Source organism: Aythya fuligula, chromosome 9, assembly GCF_009819795.1.
Source record: "Aythya fuligula isolate bAytFul2 chromosome 9, bAytFul2.pri, whole genome shotgun sequence".
NCBI classification, from domain to species: domain Eukaryota; kingdom Metazoa; phylum Chordata; class Aves; order Anseriformes; family Anatidae; genus Aythya; species Aythya fuligula.
In genome coordinates, this window is record NC_045567.1 from 24394983 (window position 1) to 24418500 (window position 23518).

Genomic DNA, 23518 nt, shown 5'->3' on the forward strand with positions numbered 1-23518 from the left:
TTATTTTTAATGTAGGCACACCAAGTTTTGTTTCACTTCTTTAAGGTAATCAAAGCAACAGAAATGTCCGGATTTGCTTTGTTTAACCTCTCTGCAGCTGCACTTCAAACAGAGCTCACTCCATGTCGTCACCACGGCTCTGCCATGGAGCATCTGGGTGCAGCTGGAGCCCGACTGCGCTGCGGAGCTCCCGGCAGCTCTGGCTGCGGCCGGCGGCTGTTTCGGGGGAAGCGGCGGTGGGAGGCAGTGGCGGGGAGGTGACGGCTGGCACCGGGACACTGGTGGCCAGGAGCCCTTTGCCACTTGCTGCGTGGCCGTGGTCCTGAAACCAGGAGCTCTTGGAGAGCTGTGCGTGTGGTGGGAAGGATTTTTTCCTTCCTTGCTGCTTTTTGAGCCTTCCTGAGCAGAGTGGTTTGGAAAAGGAAGCTGCTGACGGTAAGGAGGCTCGGTGAGCGCGGTCGGTGTAGGGCAGGTCTGTGTCCCTTGGGGGTCCTGCGTGGCACCCCTGGGGTGGTGCCAGGGGGAGACACCCTGCTGGGGACAGTGGTAAATGGTGGCACGGTCCAGGTAAATGGTGTGGCAGGAGAAAATGATGGACAGAATGGGAGGTCCTGGGGGTCTCAGGGCACAAAACCAGTGACCACGAGGAGCAAATTCAACCCTAGGGAATAAGAAACCTCCTAAGAAACCTTGCAACGTGGAGGGGGCCAGTGGCACTTCCAGGTGATGTCTTTCCCTTTGTGAAGGCACCAAGAGCACAGAGGCTTTGCTTTTCCTCATGCTTACATCCAGCTGCTGGGCCTGCTTTGCCAAAGAGCCAGGTCATTCAGGAGTGGGATGAGATGAGGGCAGGCAGCCGGGGTGATGCCAAGCTCAAACATCGCCGTGTGTACCTGCAGGCGGCACACAACCCGCCCTCAGTGCTGCTAGCCCAAAACGACAAGGGAGCTGGGAGTTTTCCCCGCACGGTCCCTGTGACATTCTCACCTCCAGGAGCCGACACCTGGGAAAATTCCTACACCCACAGCTCCACGTCTGCAGGCAGTTTCACGGCCGGGCCGCCGGAGAAGTGCTGAGCAGGCTGACTGGAAACGCCTGCTGCCGCGGGCCACCGGCCCGGCCGATCCAAGCGAAACTCTGCAATTCCCTTTTTCATAAAATGCTACGTATTTCACTTTTCTTTTGAAAGCATGTTTCTTCCCCCGAAATGCTGCCGTTAGGAAGCCAAGGGTTAGGTGGGTACGGCGGTGAGTGGCACTGTGGCCGGTCTCTGCTGTCCGTGGCTCCAGCCAGCGACCGCAGGCGCTGGAGGCTGAGGGGAGCCTGGTGCTAATGGCACAGACCCCAGAGTCCAGGTTTTTCACCAGATGCTGAGCTTTGGGACCAAGGAGAGGTGCTGACAGCATGGTGGCAGCCTGAGCAGGCCCGAAGAAGATGAAGAGCCCATTGTGCCAAGCCACAGGGCCTGCAGCTGGTGCCTCCCTGCCGCCTTTGTGCTGTTCGGGGTTAGCCATGAGGAGTTGGCCCGGCATCCCATGCTGGCAGCAGGCAAAGGCCTCAGGGTCCCGCACACACGGCTTTCACTTTACTTTACAATAAGAAGGAAGAGAAACTCCCCAGCACTGGGCGTGGGCTCCTGCAGGGAAGCGAGCTCGGACCGTAAGCGCTCCCTGACGGCTTTTCCTTGGGGGTGCCCTCCGCAAGCCCTGTGGCAGGGGTGCTCCTCCTCAGGGGCTGCACAGCGATTAGTTCCACACCCATCGCTCCTCTCCCTTCGAGCAATAAACCAGCAGCAGCAAAAGGTCACACGCACGTGTTCTGCTGTGGTTCTCCATGCTCGCCTCACTCCCTGCACATCACCTCAGCGCCCAGGGAGATGATGTGCAGAAAGGGCCGGGCCTCCCCGGCCTGCGTGCACGTCACGGTGATGCTTGTGGATGAAAAAAATTTAAAAAAGGGAAAAAAAGGGGAACCCAAATGGCAATATTTGCTTGACAGGAAGTAGCTGGTTTATAAATCACATCTCTAGTCCGAGGGGCTGCTTTATATTTGAGACAACTGAATGGGTAACTTCCCTCCAAAATTAAATATATATATATATACTTACTGAGTGTACCATTTAATGCTTTTCAAGCACAGATTGGTTTGGGACCAAGAGATGGAATTAAAACACAAAGAAATTGAAAAGAAACGTTCTGTTGTGAGACCAGATGGAAGCAGGCAAGGGCTTTTTGTCAGGGTGTGTAGTGAGAGGACAAAGGGTGCTGGCTTTAAACTGGAAGAGGGAGGGATTGGATTGGATATAAGGAAGAAATTCTTCACCCTGAGGGTGGTGAGGCACTGGCACAGGCTGCCCAGAGAAGCTGTGGATGCCCCATCCCTGGAAGTGTTTATGGCCAGGTTGGGGCTTTGAGCAACCTGGGCTGGTGGGAGGTATCCCTGCCATGGCAGGAGGCTTGAATTAGGTGGGCTTTAAGGTCCCTTCCAACCCAAACCATTCTATGGCTATATGAGATGTCATCGGATTTTTTACTAGCCTACAAAAAAACCTACAAATATATGTAAAAAATATAGATAATATGTATTCCAATAACTAAAAAGCAAGCTCTGGAATTGTCTCCGGTTGTTTCCCACTCTGTGGTGTTGCTGCCCCTGCAGCAGCGGGGCCCAGTGGGGCCACGCGAGTCCCGCAGCAGTGATGGGCTTGTAGGGTGCTGTGTCCCAAGGCAATGGAAGGTATCTTTGCAGTGTGTGGATTGCTTTTATCCACATGGAATTAAACCATTTGTAGTAAATAAATGATGGCCTATCATCAAACCCCTCTTTTCCTTCAACAGCCAGCACCAGGGATGTTTTCTCCTGCTCGTTCAAGATGAGGCAGGATGGGACAATGGTGCCAAGGGCTGGCGCTGGCCACATCCAAGCTGAGGGTTGCACTTATCTGCACAAAACTTGGCCCAAACATCTCCTGCACCTAACTTGCTGGGTGCCAGCTGCTGGCACTTGTGCCATTTAGGGGTTCCTGCCTGAAAATCAAGATCCCCCGATGATGTCCCTGTGGGCAGGGGGACAATGGGGTTGTTCTGGGTGGGATGCTGAGTGCTTGTAGCTCTGGTGGGCACCATTGCTGCTGTCAGAACAGAAACCACCTCCTACCATCCATGCTGATGTCACCCCATAGAAAGAAACCGTCTGACCGAGGGCTCTTTCAATCGCTTTTGGGGAATTTGGCTCCATGGTCAGAGTACTGATAATGGGAGTCCTAAGTGGAACCGAGTAAATGCCCCATTCATAGAAGGAAAGCAGCAAAAAAAGCTATGGCAGAAAAAAAAATAAATAAAAAGAAAACAAAATAATACCCACATCTCTGGAGCCCCCAGACACCCCAAATTCCCCCAGTGCAGGAAGCAGCAGCTCCCCGTGGGCGTATGGGCATCACAGCAGCCAAGGCTCTGGCACTGGACAGCCCAGTACAGCCTCAGCATCAATGAGCTGCTAGGGACAGAAATAAACTTTCCCGGCTGAGAAACAGCCCAAGGGAGGGAGTGCAGGGGAACTGAAAACACGCGGGAGACTGAAAAATTGGGAAAGGAATGGCTGACGGAGTACATGTTCTGGGGAAGTCTATTTTTAGGTTTATGTTAATTAATAGGTACCCTGACATGCAAACTTAGGCAAGGACTTCAGTTCCCCCTGGCTTCCCAAAGGCATGGGCAAATCATCCGAACTTTTTCATTACTTTAGTGTTGAATAAACAGCAAAATGGTGTCACTGCACCGGGCTGTGCCATACGGTTTGTGCTCCAACAGCATTTGCTCGGCCACACTCCGGTTCGGTGCCGCTCGTGCAGCAGGCGCAGGGGTGACCCTGGCCATGCTCAGGAGCTGGAGGCAAATCCTGGGGCTGGGGCAGCAGCTCAGAAACCACACAACACATTTTTCTTTCAAAAAACGTAATTTAATCCATTAATTCCACAGCATTGCCATCATACACACCAGCACGATACCGTAGTACACTGGACAGAGATCCAAGAAGATGCAGTTACCCAGCAATACTCCTTTTTATTTTTATTTTTTTTTAACTTTTTCTTTGTTAAAAACCAAACCCTTAAAGATGGGAACACCGCTGGCAGTCCTCGACAGCAGGTTAGCGGAACGTGCGAGGTTCACTTCTCTCCAGCAAGTTAAAGGCACTTATCGGGTGAGCACAACCCCGGGCTGACCAGGCTTCCTGACCCAAGTGCCCAAAAATCTGAAGCATGAGCCAGGAGGGTCAGGGGTGACAGCAGAGAGGGCAGTGGGGACCCTACACCATCCCTGCTCACTGCACCCCACCGGCACACCTCCAGGCTTTTCAATTTTAAAGCTGAGCCCAAGCTTTTCTGCACCCCACGGGGGGGATTTTGGCCTCAGAGGTGAAAACACGGACGTTTTACAGAGCAGAAATACAAAACCAGCAGCCAGCTATCGCCACGTGCAGCTAACAGCAGCAAGACAACCAGGAGATGCAGGGAAGCAAACACCCCCCGAACACAGGCATCTTTTTTTTTTTTTTTTTCTGCATAGATTCCAAAAACGCAAGTGAAATGAGCGGAGTTTACGCTGCCAGCCTGCAGGCGAGCATCTTGCTGTCAGAGAGGGCTCGGAAAGCACCTCAGCAAGGCAAGGCAGCCCCAAAGGGCCCAAACCCCAGCCCTGCAGGTCTGGCACTCACAACCCGGCCTGCGCCGCTTCTGAGAAAGAAGGGGAAAAAAAAATAAATTGTTTCTGTAAATCACATTTATGGCAGGGGATGGAAATCTAATGCAGCTCTCGCCTTGCTGCAAACACTCTGAACAAGTCAGCCCAACACTTGGCTAAGAGGAATTTGTCACCAAGGAAAAAAATCCAAATGCAGGCAGCGGAGCTCTCTGCTCCCGGCCGTGGCCAGCCCTGGGGTGGGAGCTGGGGCCCTGCTCCGGCCCTGGGACAGAGAAATTAAGGCTGGAGACAGAGCTCCCAGCTCGCCCAGTGCCCGTCCTCCTAAAAACATGGGGGGCAGCAGAGGGGGGCACAACAGACAGCACGGTGATGGGGACGGATAGCAGACGTGAGGCCAGCCCAAAGGCAGAGGTGAGCAACAACCATATATAATACATTTAATATGCCGCTTAGATTTTTAACATAGATTTCTTTCTTTTATTATTATTATTATTATTTCTGACACTGGTGAGTCATTTAAATATTTAGCCCAGACAATAAAATATAAAAACATCTACTGTATGTGCCTGCTGATTCTAACAATAGTCACAATATTAGGGCCCGGTGAATGTTATTATAGAAGAATATCTTAAGTCCATGTCATACATACATTATGAACTTACAAATAAATAACTCTACAAAAATCCTGTCTTCTCTCCATAGTTTTATGTGATCGGCAAAAAAGGCTCTTTCTGGTGATGGCAAATTAGGAATTGCACATTTAGTTAGACGAGTACATTACTGGTGCATCACCAAGTCAACCACTAGTCAACAAAAAGACATATCATATGAAACAATTTTTTAAATTTTTATTTTACATCTTTATACATAAAACTTCCAAGGTAACTCTTTGAATCCAACTGAATGTTAATAGCACATCTAAAAATGAATGTCAGGTAGTCAACATTCACAAAATGTTGAAAACTGATTAAAATGTACATATTACTGAAAGCTACAACTTCACTACGAGGCAGGCATGTATTTTTTGACTTGTATAGCACCGTCAAGTACAGTCTCTTTATTTAAAACTACAGTGAAGGATAAAAAAGTAGTCAATGGTAAAATATTGTTCAACTTAAAATCTCTAAGCAACCAAAAATAAAGTTAAACTACCCTCTCTTCTCATCCATGATTTATAATGTTATAAGTACTGTACATTTTCTGTAATAATATTATTAAAATGCCTGATATTTAGTGGCACGAGTAAAAAAATTAAAATAAATTAAGAAGCAGAGGCCAATCACCGGACATAAAGCTTCGGACACGACCAATGACTAACACTGATTTTCTGGTGCGCCACCGTGGACATCAGCATTTGTACAGACACAGAAGCGAAGGACAGGCGAGCTCCATCTCTGCTCTGACGGCGTCTCGGTTTACTTTGCCGGCATCTTCTCTGCCATGTGCTTCTGCTGGCTCTCAGCATGTCTGGGAGGAGGGAAAGAAGCAGCCCTGTTACTGGTAATCAGTGGGAGGGAGGCAAACCCACACCGATGGAGCCATGGCCAGAGCCGTGCTGCTCCTGCAGCGCTTCCCGAGGAAATGCAGCCCCGAGCGAGGCCAGGGGTGGGCTGGCTCAGCTGCTCCAGGTCAGGAAGGGAACGCTTCCCCGGCCAGGAAACACCTTCCCCACGGGGTCTGCTTCAGCTTCAGGCACTTCCTCCTCTTCCGCAGGGAACTGAGGCTTCCTCGGCCACGAACAATGCCAGGATGCGGCACCGCCACCGCGGCGCTGCCCGGGCTGCCAAATCCCTCTGCTTACTGAACCCCTGCTCACTGCATTTTGGAAGCGAAGCGTTTTCCAAAGCACAGGACACACCTGTGCAGGGTCGAGCCTGCTTTTCTGGTGCTTGTCTCCCCGCAGCTCCTGCTTTTGTGGGATTTTGGCCCCCAAACCCTGAGTGCTTTGTTACCGCCAACCCAAATCGTCTAGGACTGAAACTCTGCTAAAAGAAGCCCCGTCCACGTTGCCACCACGGAGCCAGGTCCCGAGCGAAGGGAAGCGCACATGGACCCCCCTCACCTGGTCAGGTCCTCGATGTCCACCAGCATCGCGTCCTGCTCCGTGTGCAGCTCGTCCCGGATGAGCAGCAGCTGCACCAGCTCCTCGTTCAAGCCTAGGGCCGGAGAGAAAGGCGGGGAGTTGGTGCTGTGCCCAGGGGTGAGTTTGTAATATTGTAATTGAATAAATTTCCTAGTGCTTCTGGGACTCAAGCCTCAGTGCTACAGCTTTTGAGGAGTCCTGGGCAATAAAAACTGCAGCAAGCATCCAGCCTGGGGGTATTTAGGCACCACTTGCCCCCTGAGCAGCATCCCTGCCTGTCATGTGAACACAAGAAGAGGAGCGGCTGCTGCTGCCCGCCTGCGGGCAGAAACCAGGGGCAGTCTCCAAGCAGCAAAACATCCCTAGCAGAGGGCTCTGGGGCTGCCAGGAGGGTTGCTAATTAACAAACGCGAGCAATTACAGAGCAGCAAGGGAGCCCAATAAACATTTTTTTCATTTTTTTGACCTACAGCCACCGGAGAAGTTTCCTCCAAGATTAATTAATTGTTGGCACTGGAAGGTGGAGATGCCTGGGGGAAAAACCCTGGATCCTTTGGAGAGAGCAAAGACAGACAAGGAGGCAAATGCAAGGACCCATGAAACACGTTAACTCACTGCAAGCTGCCAGAGCAGCACATTCACCAGAATCTATGTGCCCAGGCTGCCTGCTAGTCTGGAGTTTCTCCACTTGTGGATGTTCCTGATGCCACAGCACAGCATCACAGGAAAACGCAGCCATAAAGCTGCATAAAGGCATAAAACTGGCAGCAGCTTCCAGATGTCCTGAGAGTATTTTTACCCGACAAGGTTTTGAGTTACAAACGATGCGGCAGGTGCTGGAGCAATGCTGCCACCACCATCCCTATGTTACAGAGCACTCCGAGTGCTTTGGGGAAAAAAAAGAAGGCAAAAAGGAGAAGAATCTGGCAAAAAATCCACCTCCAGCTTCTGCAGTGCCACTTGTATTTGTGTTATTGTACATTTACCAACATTTTTATGTATACCCTGAAGTAGATGGGACATGCCAAAGAAGAATTAAACAAATATCACTTACTTTCTATCTGTGAGTGGAGATCATTGACTATCACTTGTAGCTGCCCGATAGTCATGTCTCTCAAATCAGTGGGTTTTAAGCTTCTCTTCATCAGGCATTCGCTTATATGAGGCATATGTGGCAGCTGGAAATAAAGTTTCCACTCTTTAATTATTTCCCTGAATTATCTGTAATTGTTTTCACTTGTAATTATTTATGATAAAGCCAGAGGAGCAATGGGCAGAGGTCCCAGCCCCACACTTACAAGATCAGCTACCGGAGATTTCTTCCTGTTCTGCTTTTCCACCTCCACCTGCATTTTGGCCATGGGCTTTGCCATAGCCAAGGCCATTTTGGCTTCGGCTTGGAGTTTCTTTTGCCTGGTGAGAAAATCCATGTCATCGAGGGACTCGGACTCCTCCTCGGTCGTGTCTCTGTCGGAGTAGGAAGAGCTCTGCTTGCTCTAGGGAAGCAGACACGCAGCCGTTACAGCCCGGCACTGCCACCGCCGCCGCCAGCGGGGACAGAGCAAAGCAGTTGGCTTGCACCTTATCGCCTTTTTGTGCACTCACAAATGGCATGATTTCTACAGGCAAGGTGAAACAAGTTTTTTTTTTTTTTTTTAATTATTTTTTAAAAATTAAGTCTGCAAGATTATTTGTAAAAACCAAGCAGTGATTTTGCCTCCTTTGAGTACCAATGGCAGCTTGAGCACATGCAATTCAAAGGGGAGCCAGGCAGATCAATGGGTGTTTAGAGGACGGGCTGGTTAAGCTGGAGGAAAGCCTAGCACATGTCTGGGGCCTCTGTGTTATATTCACAGAGGAAAAGAGGAGAGGAAAGCTGGTGGGAGCTGATACGGCTTCGAATCCATTACTGCCTGGGCAATTACCAGACCCATGGAGAAAGGAGGGCGGAGAAGGGACATTGACCATGGAGGTGGCTGGTGTCAGCAGCAGGTCTCTGCTACCCAGGGGCAATGTGCAATCTGCCTCTCAGCACCCTGCATTTCTTTTATTGACGACTGAAGATGCTGCTCTGGGGTTTAGCGCTGCTGTTTTAATAGGCTCGGCTCTCCACGGGTTCCCATTAGGGACAGTGTTAAGGTTTTTGTGCCCCGCACCCCTGCAAGAGGCGCCCCCAGACCTACCATGGGCGACAAAGGCGTGTCCAGGCTGGTCTCTGTCTTGCTGTCATCGGCGTCGCTGTCCTTGTCGCTGCCGCTGTCATTCACGAAGCAGATCTGCAGGTTCATCCCGCTTTGGAGCCTGCGGGGGAAGGAGAGGTGACAACACGGGGATGGGACGGGGATGGGGACGGGAATGGGGCTGGACACCGTGCTGGGATCCTGCGCTTCCCCCCATCACGTCAACAGGGCCTGCAGGCGAGGTGCTGCAGCACCGGCAGCAGCAGGCCCTGCTTGCCTGATTTTGCACTGACCTAAGAAAAACAGAACCACTTTTTTCCCTGAGAAGATGGTCCCAGAGCTGTTATTTGATGTGGAAACACACCCAAAACACCTCCACTCTCACGTGCTGAGAGGAACTGCCTCGGTGCCAGGCTGTGGCCCCATGCAGCTGCCTCTCCTCCGTGGCCGTGCCCTGTGGTGGACCTGCAACAGCGATGCCCTGCTCGGCCCTGAGCAGCCCCAAAGCCCCACCAGCAGCAGAGCAGGGCCAAATGCTGGTGCTGATGGTGACAAGTCCCAGGCAGGCTGCCTCCTCTGCGCCAGGCCAGGTTTCTAAGAGGCATCCCCAAGGGACTGAAAGCGCCCGGCTCCGCAACGCTAAGGCCTCTACCCGATATAAAGCCTCTACCACCATCTATGGATGAACTTCAGAACTGCTGAGATACCGCAGAGCTTCGTCATCGCGGGTGGCCTTTAATACCAAATAACGTGGGATGACCAAAATGATTTATTTAGGAGGGTAGTAAGGCTGTCTGCGGCGAAGAGGCTGCTTCTACAGCTGAAACCTTCCCGGCTTTATAAATAACTACAGTTAGCAATCAGCTCCCAAGTGAGAGGGAGAAGGGAAGCAGCACAGCCCCAAACCCCACTGCTGAGCAAGGCAAGAGCAGGACGGAGGTGAGGAGGCACCCCTGTCACCCAGCGCAGTCTCCCAAATCCCAGGTGATTTCACTCCCGCTACCACTTGAGTTATGAGCCGTGATATCGCACATATTTCCAGCTCATCGATGACCACATTTGGTAGCTTCAGGCCAAGCACTGACCCCTCCAGAACCAGCACTGGCCCTGCCGAATGCAGGCAGTCTGCTCCCAGTTCAGCCATTCCCACATCCCAGTCAGCCCCGTGCCGCTGACTGGCCAGGGCAGGCTTGGAGCAGCACATGTGGTGCACCGAGAACTGGGTGAAACCACTTCATCTGGTGCCTCTGGTCAGATAAACATCTCATAGCACACCAGGAAGTGACTCCTTTTACAAAACCATATTTATGAAACCCCACAGTGGCGTTCATCGGGCACAGCAGCCGATGACTGCAGTTATCAGCCTTCCCGCTGCGTGTCCCAGGCACCTGACGTCAGGGCCGGGCCCATTTGCCTCCTACAGATCCTGCTCAGTCTTTGCTCATATTCCAAATTCATTTTTAAAAAATATCCCCAGGAAGCAGAGGTTTCCTGTGCCAGCACTACCAGGCCCCACCACCACGTGCCTAAGATGGGGCAGGCCCACGCACAAGCTCTGCAACAAGGGGGTTTATATCTGTACTTACAGGCAGCAAACTCTAATTTTACATTAGGTTTCGTGGTTTTGTTTATTCATTACTCTACGTTAGCATTAATAATTACACACAGGCTTTTAAGCCAGGCTAAATAAACGTGGATACCCAGGACGGGGAGCAGGATGCTGCCTTCGGCTTGGCTTAAAACTGCTTCATGCAGAAAGGGAAGAGCAAGTGCAAAATGGGGCCTGCGGGATGCCTGCGTGTCAAGAGCGTGACCTAAATGCCCAAACCACACGTCTGCTAGCAGAGGCACCTCTGGGAGCACTGGATTGGTAGAAACAGGATGCTGGCCGTGTTGTAAAAAGCCTGGATTAAAGCAGTGAGCAGCTGAGAGGCAGAGACCGGCCTGGAAGAGGATGCTACAGTGCGTGGTTGCGCCCTGTGCTTGCCTCATGGTACTGGGACAAGGACTGGGAGCACCACGTGGAGGGACAGGGACTGTCACCCCCCTCACATCCAGCCTGTGTCCATGTGGCACCTGAAACATGGCTAAGGGAAGCCAAGCACAGTGCCAGTCCCTTCTCCAGGAGCGGGTCGGCCTCTGCTGGTTCTGAGAGCCTGTGGGTGTCCTGACACATGCAGCGTGTACCAGTGCTTTGCCCGGGCTATAAATACTAACAAAAAGCCAAAGCATTCAGGTACACCTGGTATTTTCTCATGGCACAGCTGCCAAACCCTGCTGCGCAGCGTTAATTAGCCCTGCACCGTAATTACGAGGTAGTGGTTACTGGTTTAGCTGTAACTACACAGCGCACAACAGCTTTCCCTTTCAGATGCCTTGCAGCTCAGTCGAATTTTGCAACTGCACCTCTCTGCTGTGCTAGCAGCATTCCTCCTGCTTTTATACTCTCCCAGTTTTTTTGTGGCCATGCCATGGCAGTAGCCTGTCGGTACCCAGGTGTGGGAGGCTTTCCAAGTGCTGTGGGCCCCCCCCGGCAGCTGAACACATCCAGGCCCTCCCCAGCACACCTGGGGCCCGTCCCCATCACACCACATCTCACAAGCCCCCAGGTTGCTGCCCAGGCCAGGACCACGCTGCGGCTCTGCTCCCTGCACGCTCGTTTCCCCAAATTTCTTGTCCAGAAAGCTGGAGACCTTGCTGTATCCCCAGGCAATACTGCAGGTATTTCAGGAGGCAGTAGAAGGTAAATTCAGCAAAGGAGAAGGAGCTCCACTGATACGCTACCACCAAGGTAATTATCAGAGAAAGATCCACTTCCAGCACACCTCTGCCTCCCAAACCCCTGAAGAAGGATGCACTTTCACAACCTAGTGTGTTTTTTTTTTTTTCACAAGCTCTCACCAAGCTAACCCAGGAATAACTTATCAAGCCCATCCTGCTTCGGGCATGCACATCTTCCATGACAACATTCAAATTCTGCGGATTTTGCAGCTCAACACAGAGATTCCCATGGCAAACCCCGCTACCCAGCCCTTCTCCCACCCCAACCCCAGCTGCCCCCCACCATCACCATCACCCCACGTACCGGGAGGAGAGGCTGGGCTTGCCGCTCTTGCTGCAGCTGGTGTACAGTCCCGGGCCATCGTCGAAGAAGCTGCCCAGTGCCAACTTCTGCCTGATGGACTCGCGCTCATTCTTCTGCGCCTGCGAGGGAAGGAGCGCAGGGAGGTGTCAGGCAGGCGGTGAAGTCCCCGGCACCGTGGCCAGGCCCGTGCACAAGGGGGCTCAGCACCCAAGGAGCCTTCCTGATGCACGTCTGCACATATATCTGCTGAGATCTAGGGGTACACACAGCCACCGAGGCCGTGTTGGCACCAGCAGTGCCTCCACTTCCCCCAGAGGCACCTTACACAGCCCTCTGGGCAACCGACCTGCAGGTGGGTTTTTAACCGTTGCCATCAAATTATCCATGGCTTTAAAAATGCATTCATATGTGTGTGTATTTGGGATAAAGTCAGGCTACAAAATGATTTACAAGGAATCACCCATCGATGAATGTGGAAGTAATCGGCGTGCAATAAGTGAGAATCACAGATCCAGACCCAAATTAACAGCACTACCACACCGCTGGCTGTTGGTAATGGATTATGCGCCCATGCTGGCTACAACTTCTTAAAAGAAGGCAAATAATTGGCAGAAGGAACATTTGGAAGCCCTGAAACATTGCATTTCAGAGTAACACAGAACAACTTCCCTGGATACCCAACACAGACTTCAATCCATGCTGCCCATATAGACGTACCTCCCATATTTCACCTAACTAAAATAAAGTATCTATATCTGACAGAAGGGAGTGACATATAACGAAATGTATATCATTAGCTACAAATAGCTAATCCTTTAATGTAACTCTGGTGCTGACTGCTGCCGTTACATTGCCAATCCCTTACCAAAACACACGCTTCATTTGTAACCTAACTCCTTTTTCACCACTACAAATAACTCAAAAATATTAAAAGTAACCCTCCTGGCATCAAGGGGTACTGAATTTTCCAAGTTCAGCTCCTGTTCATAGAAGTCACAACCTAGACCGCCTAGATATTATTTTTTTTATTCTGTTTTTTAAACTTTCAGTAGGCAAGGCCTTGATCTGCATTTCGAGGAAACACAGCCAGCCCTGCTGGTGGTAGCAGCACAGAGATTAAAGTAAAAATAGATCAGAGACAACACTTGAAAAACATAAGGCAAACACCCTCAAATGATTATTTTTTTTTCTTTTTTTTCCCATGCAAGCCACTGTTTAGTGAAGATGCTCCCGGCCTGGCAGCCTTCCACCCCTTGGGGATCTGGGGAGAGAGGCCGCTATTTGGAGGAGCAACCAAGGAGAGACGAAGCAACAAGACGTACCGCAGGGAAACCAGACCTTTCCGTGGGGTAAGGGCAGGGTGGGGGCTGCCCATGTGTGTCCCTCGTGCTGCCCATCGCGGCCCCCGGCCACGCGCGAGCAGGGCTGAAAGCAATACTGGTAAATAAATGTAGACTGGGCAGCCTCCTCCTTCAAAAAGAGGTTACTGGCGACCCGGCTCTGAGCTCAGCTGCTTCCGAGTGCCAGATGTATCCCCGGGTACGTCCCCAAGGCACGTTAATATTTCATGAAAGCACGGATACTCCTCCTCCCTTCTGCCACTGAGGCAATCCTCGCCCTTACCCTCCCATCTGCCTCTTTTCCATGCCCAGGCTTTCCCATCTCGCCCAGACACCGGGAGCCAGAGGCACCTCCACGGGCTGCTGCTGGATAGAGGACCCCATCCCATCCCATCCCATCCCATCCCATCCCATCCCATCCCATCCCATCCCATCCCATCCCATCCCATCCCATCCCATCCCATCCCATCCCCAAACTCGCTGTTTTGCCTTAAAACACACAGAGCTGCGGACCACTCTCACGCATTTTCCCCCTTCAGACGGTGCTCTCTCTCTCCAGACCTTTCATAATTTCGCCCCGTGTCCCGACGAGGCTGCAGCTGCTCCCCGTTTGACATCTGTACATTTAATCAATGTGCAATTTGTTTTCTCCGCCAGGCCGTTATTGAGGATCCTAAATAACAGTATTCCCAGTACCGAACTCGGCGTCTCCCATTTTATAAAACAGACACAGGATAATGACCATAAAGAAATCGAGAGCCCTATTTGTTATTATAAAATAGGGAACAGTTACTAAGAAATATAATATGCCTGAGGGAGCTGAACTTTATGCTTTAGATAAATTACCCACCAGCTGCATTATACATCCTGAGCTGAGCACTGAAAACTGGAAATTGAGAAGGAAAATTGCAGGTGTTTTTTTTTTTTTTTTTTGACTATCAAACACACTTTGTATATAAAAAATAATGTATTGAGTAAAATGTAAAGGTACTAGCAAGGAAAATATAAAACCGTGTTATTTAAATACGCATTTTGACACGGAAATGAAAACCACACGCATTTCCAAAAGGGGGTTCAGTCGTATTGCTGAAGGCTGCTCTGTTAGCCTGTGATTTTTACAGGACAAGGTGGGATTCCTGCTTCCCCATGCTGGTGGAGGAGGTCCCCAAACCAGGTGGGAGCGTTTCCAAGAAAGGTGCAGCCCCCACGAGAGGAAGGCATCTCGCCGGGAGGAGCTGAGGCTGCCAGACGCTGCTCCTCCACCCCGCACGCTGCAATTATTGCTGTTTGCACGCCTACTGCAATTTTCTCTCCGCTGTTTGCTGATTGTGCAGAGCAATTTGTGCTCTTAATCACCGCTCCGCTCTGCTCCACGTGCGCCTGCCCCGACACATCGCGGCGAGGCCGTCCCCGTTCCTTGGAGAGAGCTCGTCGGCACCAGCAGCAAACACCTCCCGTCCTCAGGACAGCCAGTGGGGAAAAAATAATAATAATAAAACATCATTTTTTTTAAAAAAAGTTGTTGGGTTGATGTTTTCTGCTGCTTTCTGCCCGTGCCCGTTTCTGTCCCAGCACCCTGCTGCCTCCTGCAGCTCCTCCGGTGCACGGGATGGGCACAAAGGTGGCGAGTGCCGAGTGCTGCCCCGTTCATTAGCGTTACACCGCTATGGCTGCCTGACCCATTTTATCTCTTCCTGACCCATTTTTGAATGTATTTTCTCCTGCACATACACAGCAATCGGTGAGCACGGGAATTTCCAACTCTCAGCTCGCAGAGCCATTCATCCCTACCTCCCCGTGTACGCCCATCTTGATTTAAGCGTGGAGGCACCATGAAAATCCCATCTTTGGCCAAGACCCCGAATCTTGTCCAACATGTGCCTGCTTCCCACACAAGCCCAGTCCTTTGGGGCGCATCGAGGCGATCCTAACAGGATTTCTGTGTTTTCTGGGAAGAGCAGCCCGCCCCATATCCCCACGCTGTATTATTTATGTCCCTTGAGGGGCCGCTCTGTTCGTCCACCCCGCTTGGCTGGCTTACTTAGCGGCCTTCACTCCTTGCAGCCGTCGCCCAAAATAGCAAGCCGAGAGTGCACATGAAATATTTATCCCCGATTCAGGTGTAGCAGCACTTTGCCGGGCTCCACCACCGCACTTCGGGACCATCCACCTTCAGCAGGGACGTTTCTGGGGCTGGGCTGATCGGTATGAGCCAGGGACGAGCAGAGGCACGGCTTGTTAATACCCTGCCCAAAATGTTTGGAAGGAAAGAGCCACGCAGCAAATACCAGGCTGATGAATGCTGTAAATATTCAGGCAGGACCAAGAGCCTGCAGGGCAGTGCCAGCCCTGTCCGAGCGAGGGGTTAAAACCTATGGGGTTTGTGAAGCTGGGGGACATCAGGGGACATCAGAGGACATGGCCCCACCAGCCCGGGGCTGCCTGGTCCCCACGGGAGCACCAGGCACAGCCACGCCACGGACGCTATTTTTTGCCAGGGTCTGTCATTACCAGACATGGACAATTACTATATTTAAAGTCCCAGGCCCGTACGCAGCCTTTTTTTATCTCCGTGAAGTACAAAGGCTATGATTGGATTTACCAACAGAAATTATAATTGCACAACACTTGTTTTGATGGATGCATGTGCCGTAAAATACAAAATAAGGTCAACCCTTCGTATTCTCTCAAGCCACGTGGCACGGTGCCTTAAAAATTACAGGTCTCGTGGCATGAGGAGGGGTTTGGAAATGTCTTTTAGGGAGAAGCCGTGACGAGGACACGCAGAGGAGGGGGAGTTTTGCCAAGCAGCACATCAAACCGGGGACAGGGCATCAGCGAGCACATGAAATCAGCATGTCACACGCAGCCCAGCTCTGCGCTCCTTGCACTGTGAAGCTCTGTGCCTGCAGCCCCGTGTCCCATAGCCCTGTGCACGACAGCTCTGTGCCCAAACCCCATGCCTGGAGCTCCATATTCAAGCCCCAGGCTTACAACTTCATGCCCAAACCCCATGCCCACAGCTCCATCCCCAAACCCCATGCCCACAGTCTCACGCCCAAACCCATGCCCAAACCCTGTGCCTGCAACCCCGTGCCCAAACCCCATTCCCAAGCCCTATTCCCAAGCCCCATTCCCAAGCCCCATTCCCAAACCCCATGCCCACAGCTTTGTGCCCAAGCCCCATTCCCAATCCCTGTGCCCGCAGCCCCGTGCCCAGCGCAGGGCGCTTGGCAGCAGGGGGCCGCTCGCAGCGCGCGGACAAAAGGCTCCTTTCTGTCCCCTACCTTTTTATAATTCCCCTCCACGTCCCGCGCGGATGCCTGCCCGATGATGTCAGCCATTCCATCACCGGCCCCGCTCATGGCCCCGGCTGCCGGGCGCTCCCCGCCGCTCCCCGCCGTGCCGCGGGGACATGGCAGCGTGGCCCCGGGCACCCCGCTCACCGGCAACGGGGCCTCGCTCGCCGGGGCCTCGCCGCCTCCCTGCCTGCAGCTTGCCCTAATAAAGTCAAAGGCAGCGGCCGGGGCTGATTAGCGGGAGCCGGCGGAGGAAAGAAAGCCGAGGGCTCGCTCCAGCCACTGGCAGCGCCGGGTAAAAATAGCCCCGAGCCCTCGCCGGCTGCGCAAGGGCAGGAAAAATCCCGGTGTCTTATGTCAGAGCCGGGCCGGTGCTGCGTGGGTCCCTCGACAGCAGCAGGGAGATCCCAGCAGTGTGTTCCCGGCCCAAAGCGGTTCTTTTGGGTGGAAAAAAAAGGTTTCTAGGGGTTAGCGAGCGGAGCCCCAGCAGCCTGGGCTCGCCACCCGCCCCGCGGGAGCTGGACGGAAGCGGGACGTGCGAGCGCAGCTCCGGACACGCGGTTAATATAGGGGAGCCTTCGGAGGATGGACCTCACGTCCTGTTTGCCCAGCGAGCCCTAAAACGTGGCGTAGAGGTGCTGGTTTCTGCTGGGACCCAGCTGTGGGGCTGTCGGACCCAGAGCTGCAACAGCCCCGCGGCCGAAATGGTGGAGCCAAGCCCGACTGACTTCATCCCACCCCAAACGCACACGGTGCGGAGTTCACCTCCGCGGTGACACACGGATTGTGCCTTAACTCTGCCCTGAGAGTGGCAGGAAAAAGATAATAAACAGGCAGGATTGTTTAATCCAGTTATTTTCCCAGGATGGTGATTTCTAGCTCCTTGCCTCGGCTGGGAGCTGCTGCCATCCGGGCATTTCATTATTTTTGCCCCCCCGCCGCTGACTCACGGTGCCATTTCCCGCTGCTCCTAAAATTAACTTCCCCTCCCGACAATGGGGACCCTGACTGACGTCCGCTCTGATAACGCCTTGGTTTCTCCGAGCACCTTTGTTCGGAGCACAATGAGGCCTACGGCACCGCGCCGGTACGCCCCGGCCCTTGTTTTTTTCAAGAAAAGGGTTTTTTTTGGGGGTTCTGCAGACACCATCGGCCTGGGAGCTCCCAGAGAGGGGAGGCAGCGTGCAAGGGAGGGGAAGGGCTTGCGGCTGGGATCCCACAGCCTGTGGTGCCGTTGGGGTGCCCACGACCAGAGATAAAGTCACCCTGAGCTCCGGAGAGAGCTCAGCCCCAAAATGGGGACATTTGCTGGGTGTCCCAGCACGGGGAGCCAGCCCAGGTGATGCCGAAGGCCAGCAGGGATGCGCAGCACCGGCCCCACAACCATCCCTTTGGCAACCAGCGTCCTTTTGAGAGGCACCCACAGCACCCGTGGGCTCACAGGAACACAAGCAGCAGCGGCACGGGGCCGTGCTGCAAGGTGGGCACGGCTTGGGCATCTTGTTGCTGCCGAGCCCTCCTGGGTACGGGGAAGCAGACGTCAGATTGCATCAGCTGCGAGGCAGCTCCATGGTTACAGCGGCCGCTCCTCCACTCAGCGCCGCGCGATGGGAGCGCTGGGGAGAAGCTGCCAGAACCACCTGAGGCCGCTTGGCTTTTTATAGCACAAAAGGAAAACTTACAGAGGGCACGGACGGAGCGGGTCGGCTCGGGGCTGCGACAAAAAGGAGCATGAAGCCCCGGCCAGTGCCACGGTGCTGGGTGTTTTTGGGTGATTCTGGGTGATTCTGGGTGATTCTGGGTGCTGCTGGTGCCCCCGTGGTGAGGATGAGCCCATCCGGGGTAGGCAGCCTTCCAGTCGGCTCAGGCGAGGGAAGGAAACGGGCTGCTTCGTGGTTTAAACATGCCGATTGCTCACGAGCACGCGAGGATCTAAATTTAACCAGGCCACGCACACGGAACGTTTGTTTGGGTCAATAAAAAGCTCCTAAACACTGCTGGCACGCGTCAGCCTCCTCTGCTGGGGGAGGCTCGGAGAAACGCCTCCAGCCCCTCGCTGCTCACCATCAGCCTCCAAACAGCGCCGGTTACCGAGTTACTGGATACAAACCCCCAATTCCCAGTGAATTTCAATGAAAAACACTCAAAGCTCTCCCCAGAAAGGCCGTGCTGGGATCTGAAGCCGGCCTCCACCTGGCGGTCTGCACACGGACAGCACCGGCCGCTTGTGCACCCTCCCCAGAGATATTTTTGTGGTGGATCATTCACAGAAACCTCACCAGCACCACGTCACGGAACATTTATCTTGTCGTAGAGGTCTGAATAAATCTCCTAGGAGGCGTCCCCTCAACCTGCCGTGCCCCTGCACTGCAGGGATTTGTTAAAACACAGCTCTGCGAGCGGAGGGACGCCCACCTGAGTGTTAGCACACCCAGCATTTTGCCAAAAGGCGAAGAAGCAGGGATGAGGCCAGCAACAGCCTGGGGAGCCAGGTTTTGTGGCCTGCAACGCTGCACCCCTTGGGCAATGCTGAAAATATGCGCTCACAAGGCAAGCTGAAACGCCAGCTAAGGCTGCAAGCCAGCGCAGCGCTGCTCAAGCACACATTAGGACAACAGCAAACGACTTCACCTTCATTTCGGTGTTAGCATCTGGATCTGCACGCTGTGCTTTCCTTCTGTGCGAGCTCAGGACCTCACTGAACCTCACCTAACATGCAGGAGCTGGCACCATCCTTGTCAAATTGTAGGAGAAATGGAGCCCTGAACAAAATTACAAAATCTTTGGCAGGGGAAAATTAAAGAGTACAACAGGGAAAGAAATAGCTAAGAGGAAATTACTTTTATCCTTTTTTTTTTTTTTTTTTCTAATACTCAGTTTATTTGTGGCCTTCAGGCTGCGTGTCCTCATTTAGCCACCCCGCAGAGGTCTGTACGGGGTGTTTTTTACATCAGATTTTAGAAAATCCCTGTTGGTTGAGGCGGTGGTGGCCCTGTGGGCACACCAGGACCTGAGCGTGCAGCTGGATGGGGGCTGGCACTGCCAGCCACGGCCCCCAGGGATGGAAAGGCAGCGGCCACCTGCTGGCACCGGGCAGTGGCCCAGGAAAGGTGCTGGGGCCTCCTGGGGCCTCCTGGCCATGGGGCAACCAGGCTGAGCTCGAAGAAAGCAGGTCCCTAACCCCAACCAGCCCAGCACCCTCCTGGTGCGGGCTCTACTCCCGGCCGTGCTCAGGTCGGAGCTTTTCAGCTGAATTCCTCTAATCCAAACATGTCCTCGGCTTCTCCCAGCGCGCCGGCTCGTTCCTCTATTTGTTTTGCAGCTCCCAGAAATCCCAAGCAGCTCCGGAAAGGCGTGTGGGCAGGGATGCGGGGAGCGCAGCTACACACCGCCACCCTCCTCCCCCCGCAGCGCCCAGGGCGGCCGCCAAAATCCCATCGTTTCTGCCCCCGCTTCGAGCCCAAACCCGGGATCATCAGCCGCAGCGGGATTAAAACTTGGCCTGTAGGTTAACGGGCCTCGGGGGGGGGCAGGGTTTCTCTGTCTCTTTGCAGTGTTTGGGGACAGATTACGTTCAAAGGACCGTTTCCGCGAGCTCTGCATTCTTTCTGCCTGCTTCCACTCTCGGATTTATCGTTCCGGAGGAGAGAAAGCGGCTCGTAAACAAGCGGAGATTAAAACAGATCCAACGCAGCCCTGCTGCCGCGGCACAAAACCGGGGCAGCAGCACGCAGGGAAGCCGAACAGGCCGGCACCGGGCCTCTGGATGCCAGGCACTGAGCACCGGGCACCAGGCACCGGCTCCCCCGGGACCGGCGATGCAGCCGGGAATCTCAGCGTGCTGGGCAAACATCCGCCGTGCAGAAACAATGGCACCATTGACCGAGGTACGAGAGCAACAGGCTCGGAGCTGCAGCAAAACCAGAGCCCCTCGAGCGGGGAATGAATCAACGGGATTATTATTATTATTATATTTTTTTTTTTTCCAAAGGAGCTAAAAAGGGAAATCCATTCCCAGCGGCGTTTGTTACGGTGAAAACACGCACTGCAACAGCTTCTGAACCCTTTTCTCCCAATGTATACACACACTCGCAGAGATATCTTTCCCCTTCGTGATGGATTTGGCATTTTACATGAGAAATGGGCTGAAATCGGGTTAAATGCAGCTGAGGGGAACCCGAGGCTGTGCTGCTGCCCTGGCCAGAGCCTCGTCCCTCGGGGCCCATCTCTGGTGGCCGGCAGTGCCCGCAGGGCGCCCTGCAGCACGCACCCCACCGCACGTCCGCACGCGTTCCTCTCCCAGCACCGCAGCACACGGATATTTGGGGGGGGGCAACAACCTCCCCAGGCGATCGAGCCCCCAAAATGCCATTCCCCGGGCAGGTGCACCCCCCGCAGCACCCACCCTCTATTCCAGGGGCTGCGGAGCTGCAGCAGCACCCAGGGCCCCTCTCCCCACCCAAAGGATGCTCGGCACGCACCACCACTGCTGCTGCGCCCCCACCTCTGCTGTTAAACCCCCCCCGGGACCGGGATGGGCCTTTTTGGGGGTCAGGGCAGGGATCCTTGCCCCCCCCCGGGCCACCCCCATTTTTCTGGGGGCTGCTGCTGGTGCTGGGCACCACCAGGCCGGGTCCCCAGCACCACCCCGGGGTGGGCACAGAGCTGGGGGGGGGGCAGCTCCCTGCGGAGGGCCCTAACCCGCAGCACCTGCGTTTGGCATGGGGGGGGAGTGTCCTGTATTTGGGGAGGGGGGGGCACCTGCATTTGGGGAGGGGGCACCTGCATTTGGGGAGAAAGGGGCTGTATTTGGCCGGGGGCGCTGCGCTGCAGGGAGGTGGGGGGGGAGCGCAGCGGGGCCGCAGCGCCCATCCCGGACCCCCCCCCGCACCTCTGCGCCCCAAACACACCCCAAAAAACCTGCAGGAAGGCGCAGCCCCCCCCTCCCTATCCCCTTCCCCATCCCTCCGGCTGTTCTCCCCCGCACCTCCCCGTGTCCCCCCGCCAAGCTAGGCCCCTGTTCCCCTCGGGACCCCCCCAAATCCCCCCCCTCGAGGCTCGGGACCCCCTCCCCGACCTGGTAGGGGCCGTTCTCCTGCAGGACCATCTCGGAGCATCCCGCGGGGAAGATGGACGCTGCCGCCCGGCCCCGCCTGCGCAGCGCCGGCCGCGGCTCTGCCGGGCTCGGGGAGGGGTTGTGGGGGGGGATGGATAGGAGGGGAATAAAAAGAGGGGGGGGGGGGACCGCCGGGCCCAGCGCCAGCCGCCGGCTCCTTCCCTCCCACACAAAGAGCGAGCCCGCCGGGAGATGGGGGGGGGATGGGGGGAGGCGAAAATGGGGGAAAAAAAAGGAATTAAAGCTCCCCACCGGGAGCGCCGGGTGGATGGGGGGGGGCCCTGCGCAAAGCTACGCCCCCGCTGGCGCTGCCCCCGCCTCTTGGCGATGGGGGGCACGGGGGGGGACCGGGCATTTCTCGCCTCCTGTGTCCCCCCCTTAGGCAGAAGTGGCTGTGAGGGGGTCCCCAGGGCACCCCCGGTGTCCTCAAGGCGCTGCCCTCCTCAGATCCCCCCCCCCCCACCCATCACCACCCCAAATAAAATAGGGCCGGGGGCTTGGCCACGCTGCCCAGGTGGAGGGATCCGAGCCGCTTGGTTTTCTGCTCTGACAGGAGAAAAGGGGGGAAAATGGGGAAGCAAAAGGGTGTTCTCCCATCCCTGCACCTGCAGCGGGATCACCCATGGGTATTATCACAGTTTGGCTTCGCCGCTTGCTTCCCGGGGTGCTGGGTACCCTGAGAGCCCCAGCACAAGGCCTAGGGCACAGCAGGTCCCGAGCCCACCCCGTGCCCATCCCAAAATGCCGCCAGAACCCACAGGGCACCACGACCCAGGCCCTGAGCTGCTGTGGCCGGCAGCTGGGGGCACCCCAGGGCCTCCCCTCGTCCTCGTCCTCGTGCTGTGGTGCCAGCCATCGCCCGGCCGTCCCGCAGCCAAGTTAGAAATGGAAATGACTGCAGAAACGCTGCACTTGCTCACAGCGCGTCTGGGGTTTGACTCCCCGTAGCAGATGGGCCTCCAGAAAAATCGGCCTTTGTAGGGAAAGGGCCCTGCCCTGGCTCTCCTTGCAGCCAGGCCGGAGATGCTGGAGCAGGGGTGGGTGGATGGAGTGCCCTGGTCCCTGTGCATTTTGGCGATGTGGATGGAGAGGAGACCCCAACTCCTCTGCTCCCACCCACTACAGCAGGGTTCAACCCAGTCACGAGCCCCAAATCCTCTGGGAAAAGTCAGCACAGGAGCACACGCACCCCATCAGCAACTTCACCACGTGTGGAAGGTGCTAATAAAAGAAAAGAGCTACGGAAGCTCTGTCTCTTGGGATAGGTTTAAAAATGAAAGACGAGTACCCCAAATGGCCAGGACACAGGCGAGCCACAGCGTCGGCAGCTCTCGTTCTTGGGGCCTTGCTTCAACAAATCCGAAAGAAAAAAACCATACTGTGAGTAAGTTTTGAAGAGAGCCCGGTTTGCTTTTCCTCCAGGCCCACAACGCCCTCACGGGGAGCACACGGACAGGGCCAGACCTCGGCCTTAGCCCAGGGGTTTGTCATTGCCAACGAGTCAGGCGGGTAGGTAATAATTAATGCAAGGCCTGATTAAACGGAGGGAAAGCTTCCTGGCGGCCGTCCAGGCGGGTCAGTGTGGCACGATGTCCCTGGGAGCACTGAGCACCACTGCCCTCTGCAGACGCACAACCCAGTGGGAAGACCCCAAATACCCCAAGACCCCCAGTGGCCCTACAAGCTGGGGAGAGAAGCTTGGGGGCATTTTACGC

The 23518-nt window shown here is 54.5% G+C and overlaps 1 protein-coding gene across 4 annotated transcripts in view; it reads right to left on the reverse strand.

Moving 5' to 3' along the window:
* Positions 1-3941: 3941 nt before the first annotated feature.
* LOC116492351 (schwannomin-interacting protein 1) overlaps positions 3942-23518 on the reverse strand; it is a 137390-nt gene continuing 117813 nt past the window's right edge. For 2 of the 4 annotated variants that reach the window (XM_032192982.1, XM_032192983.1), the window contains 6 exons: positions 12049-12167; positions 8967-9084; positions 8082-8279; positions 7838-7961; positions 6763-6856; positions 3942-6167 (listed from right to left, as the gene is read on the reverse strand). In XM_032192982.1, coding sequence (XP_032048873.1) covers positions 6116-6167; positions 6763-6856; positions 7838-7961; positions 8082-8279; positions 8967-9084; positions 12049-12167 — 705 coding nt within the window. In that variant the 3' untranslated portion in view covers positions 3942-6115. Of the gene's footprint in view, positions 6168-6762; positions 6857-7837; positions 7962-8081; positions 8280-8966; positions 9085-12048; positions 12168-16675; positions 16840-21764; positions 21847-23518 lie in introns of those variants that run through there. The other 2 variants (XM_032192985.1, XM_032192984.1) reach the window with 2 other exon arrangements.